This window comes from Lotus japonicus, chromosome 3, assembly GCF_012489685.1.
Source record: "Lotus japonicus ecotype B-129 chromosome 3, LjGifu_v1.2".
NCBI classification, from domain to species: Eukaryota; Viridiplantae; Streptophyta; class Magnoliopsida; order Fabales; family Fabaceae; genus Lotus; species Lotus japonicus.
The window spans coordinates 73,484,541-73,496,885 of NC_080043.1; the positions used below are offsets into that span (position 1 = coordinate 73,484,541).

Consider the following 12,345-nt stretch of genomic DNA (forward strand, 5'->3'; position numbering starts at 1 on the left):
AGCTCTAATGTCCGCATCAATGAGACTCAAGGAGCAAGACGTGATGATGGAGGAGTACGTTGCAGAACCAGTTGTTTACCTTTACTGCGTTTAAGTTTGTCGTGTTATTTGTTAATTTCCTGGGATTCACTAGCCCTGTTGTTTAATTTATTGTCGAAATTTACGTTCCCTGCAGTTTTCTTTCCACTTTGTTACACTTTGATCTTCATGTGATTGATCCGTGTTTAATGAAATCCAGTTTCTTTCGAATTGTTCATCGTTGTCGAAAATATCAACTCACACACAACACTTTGGCAAGACGTTTTCCCAAAAGAACCCCGAATCTAAACTTCCTTTAGCCGAACTAAGAGGATATTTGTTTACCAAAAACCACCGTAAACAGTCCGCAATCTCCATGAAATAGGCCAAAGCTTCCGCGTTATCCAGCATTGCAAGGAGTTCTTCACAGTCTACCTCGCACTTTATTTTTCTGTATCCACCATGCCAAGCCAAACGAAGCATTTCAAGTAAGCCTTGAGCTTCTGCCAGGGATTTCCTCCCCGTTCTTCAACCAAAATCATGTAAGTACTAAATCAAGAAAACAAAATTGCAACTTAGTCAATTAGCATGTAAATAATCATCGACATGTATTCATTTAAAAAAAAAAAAATCATTGACTTATATTCCTCTTAATTCTTGAATTAGACTTACGTGTATTTTAAATATAAATAAAACACATTTTAAATCTAACTAAGACCTTTATAATCCTTTACAAAAAAAAAAGACCTTTATAATCCACCATTATAAACCCCAAAAAACGCTATAGAAGTATTTGATTTTATATTTCAAAAATGCAAAACAACAATCAAGAAAATAAGAATTATTAATCTATTAGAACGAGTTCGATAAATAGTTATTCACTTAGTTGCCGGTTCTACACCTTTAAAATTTAAAGGCGCAGCAAACACACCCTAGAATCATTCTTTTTACATCATATATACAAATCATATATACAATATGGAAAATAAGAAGTTCGCACCACGGGAGGCAATTCACACCTTCCACAAAAGCATTATTCTATATGTACAGTTTGATTCTCTTGCCATGCCTCGAACATGCCAGGCATCATACATACACAGACTAGAATACAGCCTAAAGCAACTACTCAGGCCGAAAGCATGCCAGATTAGGGAGGTATGTTGATTTAAGTTTCTTAATGTCATTTGCTGTCACCTTACAGGACTCCAATGTCAGAGATCTCAAGTTCTTGAGCGTTTTCAAATGCCGCAGTCCAGCATTGGTGATTCGAGAATTTGAAACATTCAAAGAAATCAACCCAGTAAGCCCTGAAATTGTGAGCACAAACATGTGAGCATAAGCTTAATTTCAGTTAGTCCTGCACTTGGGAATGGTGGTTTACGTGCCAAGTGTTGCGTAAAAGAAAACAACATATTTAGATAGCCCCTCCTCTCTTCATGAAGAAACAGACATGTACCTCATTCAGCAATGCCAGCACAGCATTCGATTGTAAAAGAATTTGATGCATGTTGATGTTACCCAAAAACTAAATCTGGATGCAATGATTTTTTGGTGAATGAATGGGAAAACAGCCCACGCAAAATACAGAACTACACAAACAACCCAGGAAGGACCGGGAAAGCAGAAAACTTAGGTCATTAGGATTGCGACAAAATGATAATCCAGAATCAGGTTATACCAACCCCAAGACACTACAGCATTGCATGCTTTGTATTATACCATTGGCCTTGCGTATCACTATACAAGTTTGAATTCTTGACATAGATTCATAAGAAAGAAATCAAGACAATCATAAACCCATCCTGACAATAAAAAATAATGAAATTTAGACACCTTTTGCTAACTTCAAATTGTGTAATTGGTAACCTTTATTGATTCCACCTTTCAGCAGAACCAAAAAAATTACATCTCAACTGCAGGAATTCAAACAAATAATTATACATTTTCTAATTAGAAGCAAGAAGGATAGCCAACCAATTGTTTGAATTACAACCTTTGAAAAGAAAAACACCCAAAAATTTCCTTCTTATATCTTGATTTGGATTTAGGTTTCAACTTGGTCAAGAGTAAATTATACAAAGAAAATGAGAAACGAAGGTCATCAAAATTACCAGAAATTAACTCCAGGGTTTTGTCCGTAAGGTTGCTGTTTTGTGATAAATTTAAGCATGTTAGAGAAGAAAGATCTTTGATATTTTTCACACCAGAATCAGTCAATCCTCCACCACATATTTCCAAGGACCTCAGATTCTTAAATTCTGTTTCACAATAAACAGAGTTAGCAAAAAAAAAGTAAATTCAAACTATAACTGATCTGGGCTCAAGAAAGAATTGACATTAACATGTAGTTAATTCTACAGAATTCAGCTGACTAAAAGAGGATTATGATTGAATTTGGAGCTTATTTGACTAAATAGATTCATCAATTATCCAGTAGGTCATTACTCTTTTTACATGAGTGAGAAATCTTGACTGGCACAGAGGGAGTCGAAGATCACAAAATACATATTACCGTTGTCAAATTGAGATTTTGTCCGAGGAGCAAGACACCAAGAGATATCAACGCCACATCTAAACCCAAAACCTTAAGGCATTAGGCTTATGGGTCACATCTCTTATAAAGTCTTCTCCTCACCCATACTTAACCAATGTGGGACTCCAACTCCACTTGAATTCTCAACAGATTTAGCGATCAGATCAAACTTATGAACTCAAAATAATAAATCTCATGTAAACAAAGGATTCAGAATTAAGCGCTGAGCATTTTCCAGTCATTTTAATGAAATCAAGCTCATGCAATTTAATTGTTAAGTTATAACCAGACATTCTTCTGTTTCCTAGATGAAGGCAAGAAACAAAAACAAAGAAAACCACATTGTTGGTAAAGGTAGACAATATAACCAAAAATAATCACGTTGAAGGAAATTAATATTTTAGTGAAATATTGCATACTTTTCAAATAGTTTGTCCCCAAATCTGTAATTCTTGCGCCAAACAAATCGAGGTCAGTGAGGCCAGTCAAACCTGCACCAGCAAATTCAAAATGATGCATGCTGCAAAGTTAATCTTTTAGCTTAGTAAACCAAAAAGCCAGAATACAGTAAGCTTAAACGAAATAATTGAAATTATGTTTGGAAAAGTAAAGATACGTGATACTCAAGCAGACTAGCTGGAACTAATGGTCATATTTTTCAAATCTTAAGGACTTGATTGAAATGATTTTCTGCTTTTGATTTTTAAAACATGTTCAGAGTACTGTTACGAACTTTTGTTTTGAGTGGAGTTATTGAAAATAACAATTTGTTTTTTGGAATTTTTTTTGTAGAATGGCTTTGACAGGGGAGCGACTTCCATTGTTGTACTCGCTCATTTAGACAAAGCCCTGATCATTTCTCCTTTATAAAATGCCATCAATAAACTCACCTATTGACAAATATGCCATCTATTTTCATCCAAACTGAGAACAAAAAGTTGGAAAAGCTTTCACCTGTTTCTGGTTTCCTGTTCTAAAATCTGAATTTTGAGAATAATTTTCGAAACATGTGGGTGGAGAACAACCACCCAAATTTTATTCTTCTGTTTTTTAAACTGAAACGGTTTTGAAAAATATATCCAAACAAGCCCTGAGTGGTTTGAGCATGCATGGAGAAGGCACAGAAGCACCATAAAGAGCGTAAATCAAGTACAAGATAGTTCAATAATTAAACGTAGAGGGAGATCAAGAAGAAGTACAAGCTAAACCATTATGAAGAATTTAGATTTAAATTTTGTCGTTAGACAAGATTATGGCGTCGCTTTATCTATAAACCAACCTCACTTAATGGGAAAAGGCTGTGGCAGTTGTTGTTATTAGGTTCAAAAAAATAGTAGCAAATCAATGAAATTAAACAGGATTAGAGAACCTGTACAAAACAGAAACAAACAAATTATTCATAGAACTTTATGTTTCATATGAACACATACTTGTAAGGGTTGCCAGTCCAACATCAGTAATTTGGTAGGCATCCAAATTAAGTGACTTCAGAGATGAGAGTCCACGCAATTTCCTTAAACCACTATCACTTATCACGGTGAATGACAGATTTATTTTCTCCAGACTAGACAATCCTGCAAGAAATAGAAATAAAAACTAAGTCAGTGGCAGAGTCAGAGAATTCTATGTCACAATATATCATGCATAAAATAGTCCCTATGTGTATGGATCACTTAACTTAGACAACTCACAGAATGTGGCATCTCTTCCTGACAAGTTCTATTCATTATTCAGCAGTCAACTATGTCAAGAGACTAGCTTATGATAACATAAGCAGTTTGCCAGAACAACCAAATATATGAAGGGATAAAGCAAACTTCAATAAAAAGGAATGCGACCCAAAACACACAATTACAGAGACAGGGAAGCAGTCCTCAATGCCCAAAATCAGATGAGATAAAGGGCAGCTTACTACAAACCAGGAAAGGGTTGGACCCAGTGGGTCTATTATAGACAGCCTTACCTTGCATTTGCAAGGGTGCCACAAACCTGTGACCTCCTAATCACACAGCAGCAACTCTAAGCATTGCGCCAAGGTTCCCCTTCCCCAAATCAGATAAGACGCGATAGGAAAAAATACCAGACATAATTTTACTTTGTAAAAGTATCACTCAACATGGAAGGAAACCAAACCCATTCAACATAGAAGTCCAAGCACATAAACTTTGAAAGTAATAAGGAATTGGTATATCTAACCTGATAAATGTTCTAGGCCATTGTTTCCAACTTCTGTATCAGACAATTCCAAGCAGATCAATTGCTTATGGCCTAAAAGCATTGGGAAGAAAATGTGAGTCATACTTTCAATTGAGGGAAATTCGCATTTCCGATGAAAAATAATATGCAACAGGATTGTTATTCAAATTAATCATTAGCCACCAATTATGCCAAGTACATAATGTGCTAAGTTGACCTTTTTACATTTTCTTTTTCTAAAAAATTTGGAAACAATTCCATCCAAGAGGTCATCCTTAATAGACAAAGGAGGGAATTCAAGCATATACCTGCCAAGTTCACCAATCCTTCGTCACCAATCTTACACGAATCAAGGTTCAAGCTCTCCAACTTAGTCAATCCTGTTTGAAAATAAACAAGTTTGTTAGATACAATCATCAATTTTCAAATATAATATATATCTTTAAAGGGAGGTAAATAAAGAGAGGAAGAGAGAAATGGTCCTCATTTTAAATCACCTTTCAAGTGAGCTAAACAGGTATCTCCTATGTCACTAAATCCCAAGTTTAATACTTTCAAATTTTCCAGTCCTGCAAAAAAGAAAAAGTAATGTTACAAATGTAGATCCCCCAGTGATTGTTATAGTTCCAAAATGTAAAACCCAATAAATCACTTTGTAAAATATATAATTACAGTCTGAAAGAAGTAGCTATTAAATTATTCACCACTTACTTGAAAACTTTTCACATCCATCATCAGAAAGAGCACATCTATTAAGATTCAAGTTTGAAAGTGAAGGAAGCTCTGGGTGGAAACATAACAATGCCAAATCAAAAAGTTCAAAGGGTATTTCAGCCTCATGAAATCATTATATACTAAAAAGACATAATAAATTTAATACTTTCTACATCAACAAAGTTCAATGATGATGATCAAACTAATAGCATTTGGTTCTAAAGAAGATACATGATCAGTTGAAAGCTGAAAGCTTTCCATTTAAATGAGCCAAGCAGACACAATATGAGAACCTTAAAGCTACTGAATAGAGAAAAAACGGAAAATACAGAGTTCACATTATTGGAAATGAAATTCAGGTTCTTTTTGAAAAGGCATAAAGGTTTGATCCAATGCTCCCCCACCCGAGAAAACTAAGTTTAAATAAATAAGAAATTATAGATCTTTCTATGATAGGAATAATGTTTCTCCACCCCATGTTTTTCTTTCTAAAGTTTCACAATTAGTGGACTGTCCTCGCTCAAATCACAATCTGCTTGGAGTAGTATGCTCAAGGCATTCTAATTCCTAATAAACATTTCAGCTTCAAGATTAAAGCAATCTTCCAGTCGTGATAATAATAACAACAGCAACAACAAGAATAATAATAATAATAACAATAATAATAATAATAATAAAGCTAATAGGCCTAGTTAGTGCTAATAGGTAAATATAGTCATAACTCTTAGAACTCGGGTTAGGCCTAACTTTGCCTCCAAAAGCTAGCTCAAGGGGTGAGGATTGCTCTACCCTGGGATATGTGATGGTATTTGGCCAAATCTCTAGTTAATGTGGGGCCTTAACACACCCCCCCCACGCCCAGGACTGGATATCTGGAGCGTGGAATTTGCAGGAATAGACATTTGTATGTAGCCCATGTATGGGTGGCCTCCAATAAACAGACCTATGATGGACTTCGATGCCTTATTAGAGTATATGTAGTCACATGCTGACATGGCACTGCTGACATGTCAATGTGTAACAGAATTAGTTATTAGCTGTAACAGAATCAGTTACTGTGTAACTGACTCTCTCTCTCTCTCTCTCTCTCTCTCTCTCTCTCTCTCTCTTAGTAATAGCTTGCTGCGCAAGCTTCACTCAATCTCTATAAATAGCTAAGTGCTATTCACTGTAATCTCTACCCTTTCAGAAATACAATATTGTTACAATTCAGTTTTACTGTTAGAGTTTCAACATACCTTCATAAAATTTGGATTAGGCTTAATTCTACCCCAAAAATAGCTAAGGGGTGAGGATTGTTCTACCCTATATATGTAGATATCAGAACATATATCTAATCAATGTCTAGCCCCCTCATGACATAACAATGAGGTGTTGAAATGAAGTGCTGAACGATATGTAAGTGAAAAGACCCATAAACCCAATGCTTTAAGGTTCTGGCTGAAAGATTTGGTGTCCTTCACTAGTCTGGTTAACTCTATATCCAATGTGGAGTGTATACCAATCCCCCCTCATGACACAACAGTCATATCAAAGCCAACTAGTCTTACTTTGATACCATGTCATGAACCAATTATCCCAAAAGCTTAAGCTCTTGGGTAAAAGACACAAGAATGGTATTATATTTCTAACACACCCCTCAGGCAAGAGCCCATTGGGCTTGAAGAATTGACAATGCACATACCCACCAACCTTGTGTTGAATCCAAATATTATTATTAGAATAATTGGGGGCAACAAGGTTCAAAATCTAGATCACTTTTTCATAGAGGCTTTGATACCATCTTAGAATTCTAGATAGGCATAACCCAACCACCAAAAGTTAGCTCAAAGGATGAGGAATGCTCTGCCCTATATGCAGATATTTGGTCATATCTCTAGTCAATGTGTAACCTTAACAATAACAAAATCAAAAGAATAAGCTTCAAAGTCTATGAAGGAATTCAACCTGCGAGAGAATCCAAGCAGGCAGCTGTTACAAGGCACCCTTCCAAATTTAATAGGGCAAGCTTTTTTAATCCTGGAATGAACCAAGACAATATTGAAACTAGATGAGAAGATGATGATGATGATGAAACTCAAAATTTTCTTTGAAATGGTAAGCTGAGATAGAACTGGGATGTACTGCACCCCTTTTCTACTAACCAACTGAGCAATGTCACCTTTAGAAGGATAATTGGCAAATCTTTACATCATAAAAGAAATATTTTCTAAGAATGAATATTTAAAATGCACTCTGGCTTTTACACAATTACAGTCTACAAATTAAAACTGAAGCACAATTAAGATTAAATACCTAACTGAAACTTTTTCTTTATCTTTTAAAAAAAAGGGGGAAAAAAGAAGAACTAATTCAATCTTCAAAATCAAACATCTATTCTTGAAAAAGATTAGTTGATATTTGATAATAGTGTACACTACTATACATTCCTGTAAAGCTTTTATTGATAACTTAGTAGAATAAAATCATTTTATACACAAACGTGCTTACAAGCACAAAATATCAATCATCATTTGTATTTTCACACACACACACAAATACTTTGTAGATGAAATTCCTGGGTTGAACCTATATGTTTCACTCTCCGAGAAAGAAAAATATCATAAACAAGCATTATATAAGCCTATTTTAACACAAGAACCTGTAAGATTCAGGGTATAAGATGATCATCCCTCTTGGTCGGAAACATCATAATAATAGAAGGCAAGGTACAATACCTTTTAGAAAAGTGATGCCAAAATCAGTGACTTTACTGCAAGAAATCTCTAGACTTGTCAAGCTTGCAAGCTCTGCAAGCAAATTGAATCAGATAAACTGTACTGATGAACCATATGTCCACTACGACAAAAATGATTATTTTTATCAACACAAAGGCACACTGGCAAGTGGTAAATATGTGGTTGTCAAACGCGATTGTTGTAAAATGATCTTATCTACATATATTAAAATTTTAAAATCATTCAAGGTTTTCCACTCAAAGTTGCAAAGTTTGGGTTGAATAAGGGTGGGTTACTAGAAAGGAGATCAATAACCTCAACAGGAACTACTCCATAGTAGAAAACACATTAACTGCACAACAGAAAGTCTAGACAAATAAACTTCGTTAAATTTTTCAGTTACTGAGAAAAAAAGAAGCAGCAAGCCAGAAACCTGATAGAGGCTTCATATCAGAGTCTGTTATGCAATTACACCACTTTATATTGAGAGATTCCAACTTGGTTAAACCTGAAAATATGGAGTGAACAATTGGATTGAGTTTGGACAGTAATCAATTTTGGGTAAGCTATTCTCCCTACAGAAGCACAATTACTGTAAAAGAATTCCTTCATCTTTTTATTATACTCTTACTCCCGTGACCATTTAACCAGAAAACCAGCCCATTTCTGATAGTATTCTGATCTTATTTTCCCATCCCTCATTCCTTCAAATATCTATCACCAATATATAATTGAAATTGAAAAACATCTTATTCAAGGAAAAGGTGTACTCAGCTGTTGATTCCTTGTAATAGTCATCCATAGTACTTGGCAGAAGGTTGCTAAAAAAATATTATTCCACTAGAGAGCTTCATAAATAACATTCCATTTCATTGACATCTCATGTAGTAAGTAGAAACAACTAACGACTGTGATAGACAATAATAAACATCTTTTAAATATTGTATAATAATTGGGGTAGTTGAAGTTCACCAAAGAACATTGGTTAATAAAGCTTTACTTTTCACACATAATTACATTCAAGAACCAACCTTGAAGATGAACAAGGCCTCCATGAATCCTAGGACATCTCTCCAAATCCAACTTGACCAAGTTCACAAGACCAGAAAAGGTACTCATTCCTTGAGCAGATATTGAATCATTTCTTCTAAGACTCAAACTTGTCAAGTTTAACAGACCTGGAACATATTGATGCAGTTGTCATAAACCTTCAGTAAAAGCAACTTACGAGCAAAGCTTCTAGACATAAGTAACATTACATGAAATGTTAAATGAAAAAAAAAATGCTATAGTAGATGCAGAGAGATAAACAGAAATAACAATATACAACAATTATGCATGAAATGCATAAAAACCACTTCAACCTCACTATACAGGTTTCACTATATTAAAATGGATTATTTGATGGGTGGGTGTTGAAAACATTTTCATTCTTTGAAAGAAACCTTGATGGAGGGAAAACAATCATGCCAACTGCATTATGAAGAATTTCATTCTCTGAAGATCATATATTAAAATACAAAAAATTGCAGAAATTAAAGGTAGTAGTTCGTGCAGATGATCTTCATAAGATTTCCATACACATATTAACTGAAAAGTAAATTGGAATTGGGTGTGTCTAGAGGAAATAAATTCTGTGTGCGTGTGAGTGTTAGAGAGAGAGAGAGAGCTACACAAGAAATTTCCTTAGGAATTCTTGGTAAAACCAATGTGGTAAACCACCCCAAGCGCTTAAAAATGTTCTAATACAATAAATGAGTAAACACTACCTGATTTAATCAGCCACCTGGATGGCCAATGTTCTTAATCAGGAAATCAATAACCAAGAATTCTTTTTTTGGAAATTTTCCAAGAAAAGGCACTGTAGCTATTGGAATAAAGAAAATATTTTTGCGAACAGGCAACCAGTATGATAGACTAACTTTTAACACATTATCAACTAGACTGAAAAATGAGGCAATATGTACACCATTCCCACACCAATGAATAGATGCAGTTTACTCAAGGAATATTGGAAAGATATAAGAAAGATGTCAAGGGACCAGCACCCAAGGGCAAATGTAGGGTGGGAAATCAATAACTGAGATGATTTTAATGTGATTCCATAACAAAGACACAAATAGAGCACAAGAAAGAATACCACTGATAGACTGCAGTCCATGATCTGAAATTTGGTCACAGTAATTTAGGTGTAAGGACATGAGACTTGGACAATCTTGAAGGTACGTCAGCCCAAAATCAGTGACATCAGACCCAGAAAGATCTACAGAAAGTAAGGATTCACCCTGAGATGAGATGACATCCATCCAAGAATCATTAACACCGTCATATTCTCCCAAGTAAAGATCCTGTCATAAAAACTCTATTCATTTAGTTCAAGAATACATAATGAACATGGTTCATGATAGATTTAAAATGATTTACCTGGAGAGCACAATCTCGAAAAGCTTCAAGGGAAACATCCGTTAGACGTTGGGAGTAAACCAAATTATTAAAAATTTGCTGACTTATATCCCGTGGGAGCATAGAAAATGTGTTATATTTATCAATATCCTGTTGAATAAAGATTACAGTGATCAGATCAAAATACAGAGTTTGAACAAAGGAAACTCAGTGACTGATAAGATACCTCATTTATTTTCTGGATGCACAAGTGCAACAGCAATGGACATTCTCCTTTTTGTAAGTGCAAATCCCCAGATGGATAAGAAAATGAGGATGTCCACCACTTCAAACTCCCACATTTGCAATATCTTCGTGAAAACCCTCTACCGAAACTTTCCTCACTATCCCTCTCTTGCTTCCTAGAACACGCACCACCCATCTAGGAAATATTCTCGTACTCAATTTGTCACAAAAGTTGCAGCAGAACACCACTGTCATCGACTCAACAACAAAAAATGAACATATGCAACCAATTTCACTCAAAAAAAAAAATTAGTACAGCTGATTTGCAAACTTTACCATTTAGGAATTGACAAATCAACTATGACACTAAAGGCCAAAAATCAAAACTGCCAAATCAGCTGAAAAATATAAATAACCGCACCATAATCACCACTTATCAATGTTATCATCTTTGTTTTACCTTAAGCAAGACTCAACCGTCTACACTATATTTCTAGCAACATATATATTATAACTACCAGCATAAGAGGCAAGAATTCAAATGCATATGATTATATGAACCAACCAAGCCACAAGATTTTGACATAAAGCATACCGTATAAACATCAACTTCACTGGAAAAAAAATCAGTCCTATGCAAAATCAAACGAAAAATGGATTCATCCTCACAAAAATACACTAGTTCAGCACAGTTATGCTAAAATTCACAGTTAAACAATGGAGGAAAAAATTACCAAAAAAAAAAACAGAGAGTAATAATCGAATCGCAGACACTTCAAAACCTATAAATTTTCTTCAAACGAGAGTTTCAGAGAGAGGAAAAAAATAGAAAGGAAGGACGATTCTCGGAGAAACCATACCCTGACATGATCGAACGATGATGAGCTTGAATTGGGAGAGGGAAGGAGAAACGATCACCGAGTGGCTCTCTCTCTCTCTCTCTCTCTCTCACTGTGTGTGTTGCAGGTGAAGGAGAAAACTGGAAAACATGGGAGTGAGTGCAAGAAGAAGAGTGGGGGTGGTTGGGGCGAGAAACTGTGAACGCGCGACGTGGCTCGTTGCCGAGCCTGGGTCCTAACCATCTATCGGGGGACACGTGGCGAATATGGTAGGTTCGGATGGGAAAGGAAGGGAAGGAATCGAGGAGAGGTGGGATTCTAGTGACTTTATCCATTTGGAGGAGAATGTGGGACCCGCTCCGCTGCCTTGCTTGATTTGTGCACGCAATGATGCAATTCTACGTTGCTTAATTCTTCATCACTTATTAAATCAACCATGAATTAATTAATCAACAATCACGGCATCACTTGAAATATTATATTTTGCTTTTCTGCTTTCACCTTACTTAAGTATATATATATATCCGTAAAAGCTATTGCATAAGTCAATCCAACAAATGGCTTTTTATTCATCATTGCCATGTTAAGCTTATTGCTAATGCAGACACAAAAACCTTTGACTTTGAGTGGTTCATATTTTGTAAATATGTAATTACTGAATTATTGATAGTAACTCGAGGTAAGTGCTGAAATAAATTTC

The 12,345-nt window shown here is 35.3% G+C and overlaps 1 protein-coding gene across 2 annotated transcripts; it reads right to left on the reverse strand.

The window, feature by feature from the left end:
* Positions 1-848: 848 nt before the first annotated feature.
* On the reverse strand, positions 849-11,954 carry LOC130745777 (uncharacterized). Of its 2 annotated transcripts, XM_057598156.1 has the most exons (17): positions 11,667-11,954; positions 10,808-11,054; positions 10,603-10,731; positions 10,319-10,526; positions 9,210-9,356; positions 8,612-8,686; positions 8,179-8,250; positions 7,409-7,480; positions 5,459-5,530; positions 5,245-5,316; positions 5,056-5,127; positions 4,748-4,819; positions 3,982-4,125; positions 2,971-3,042; positions 2,130-2,276; positions 1,475-1,607; positions 1,188-1,325 (listed from the first exon to the last, which is right to left on the reverse strand). In XM_057598156.1, exons 2-16 carry the CDS (start codon positions 11,000-11,002, stop codon positions 1,480-1,482), a joined length of 1,677 nt encoding a protein of 558 aa, XP_057454139.1. In that variant the 5' UTR covers positions 11,003-11,054; positions 11,667-11,954; the 3' UTR covers positions 1,188-1,325; positions 1,475-1,479. The 2 variants fall into 2 exon arrangements, with proteins under 2 accessions (XP_057454138.1, XP_057454139.1); XM_057598155.1 differs by lacking the exon at positions 1,475-1,607 and having other exon boundaries at positions 849-1,325; positions 11,667-11,930.
* Between the last annotated feature and the right edge of the window lie 391 nt (positions 11,955-12,345).

What these genes read in the sequence shown, in the direction of transcription:
- LOC130745777 (XM_057598155.1), bottom strand. Translation starts at nt 11,002, where the DNA reads ATGGGTGGTGCGTGTTCTAGGAAGCAAGAGAGGGATAGTGAGGAAAGT. An exon ending in GCATCCAGAAAATAAATGAG is followed by an intron (nt 10,732 to 10,807) that starts GTATCTTATCAG and finishes TTTATTCAACAG; the next exon opens with GATATTGATAAATATAACAC. An exon ending in CTGCTTGGATTCTCTCGCAG is followed by an intron (nt 5,531 to 7,408) that starts GTTGAATTCCTT and finishes GTTTCCACCCAG; the next exon opens with AGCTTCCTTCACTTTCAAAC.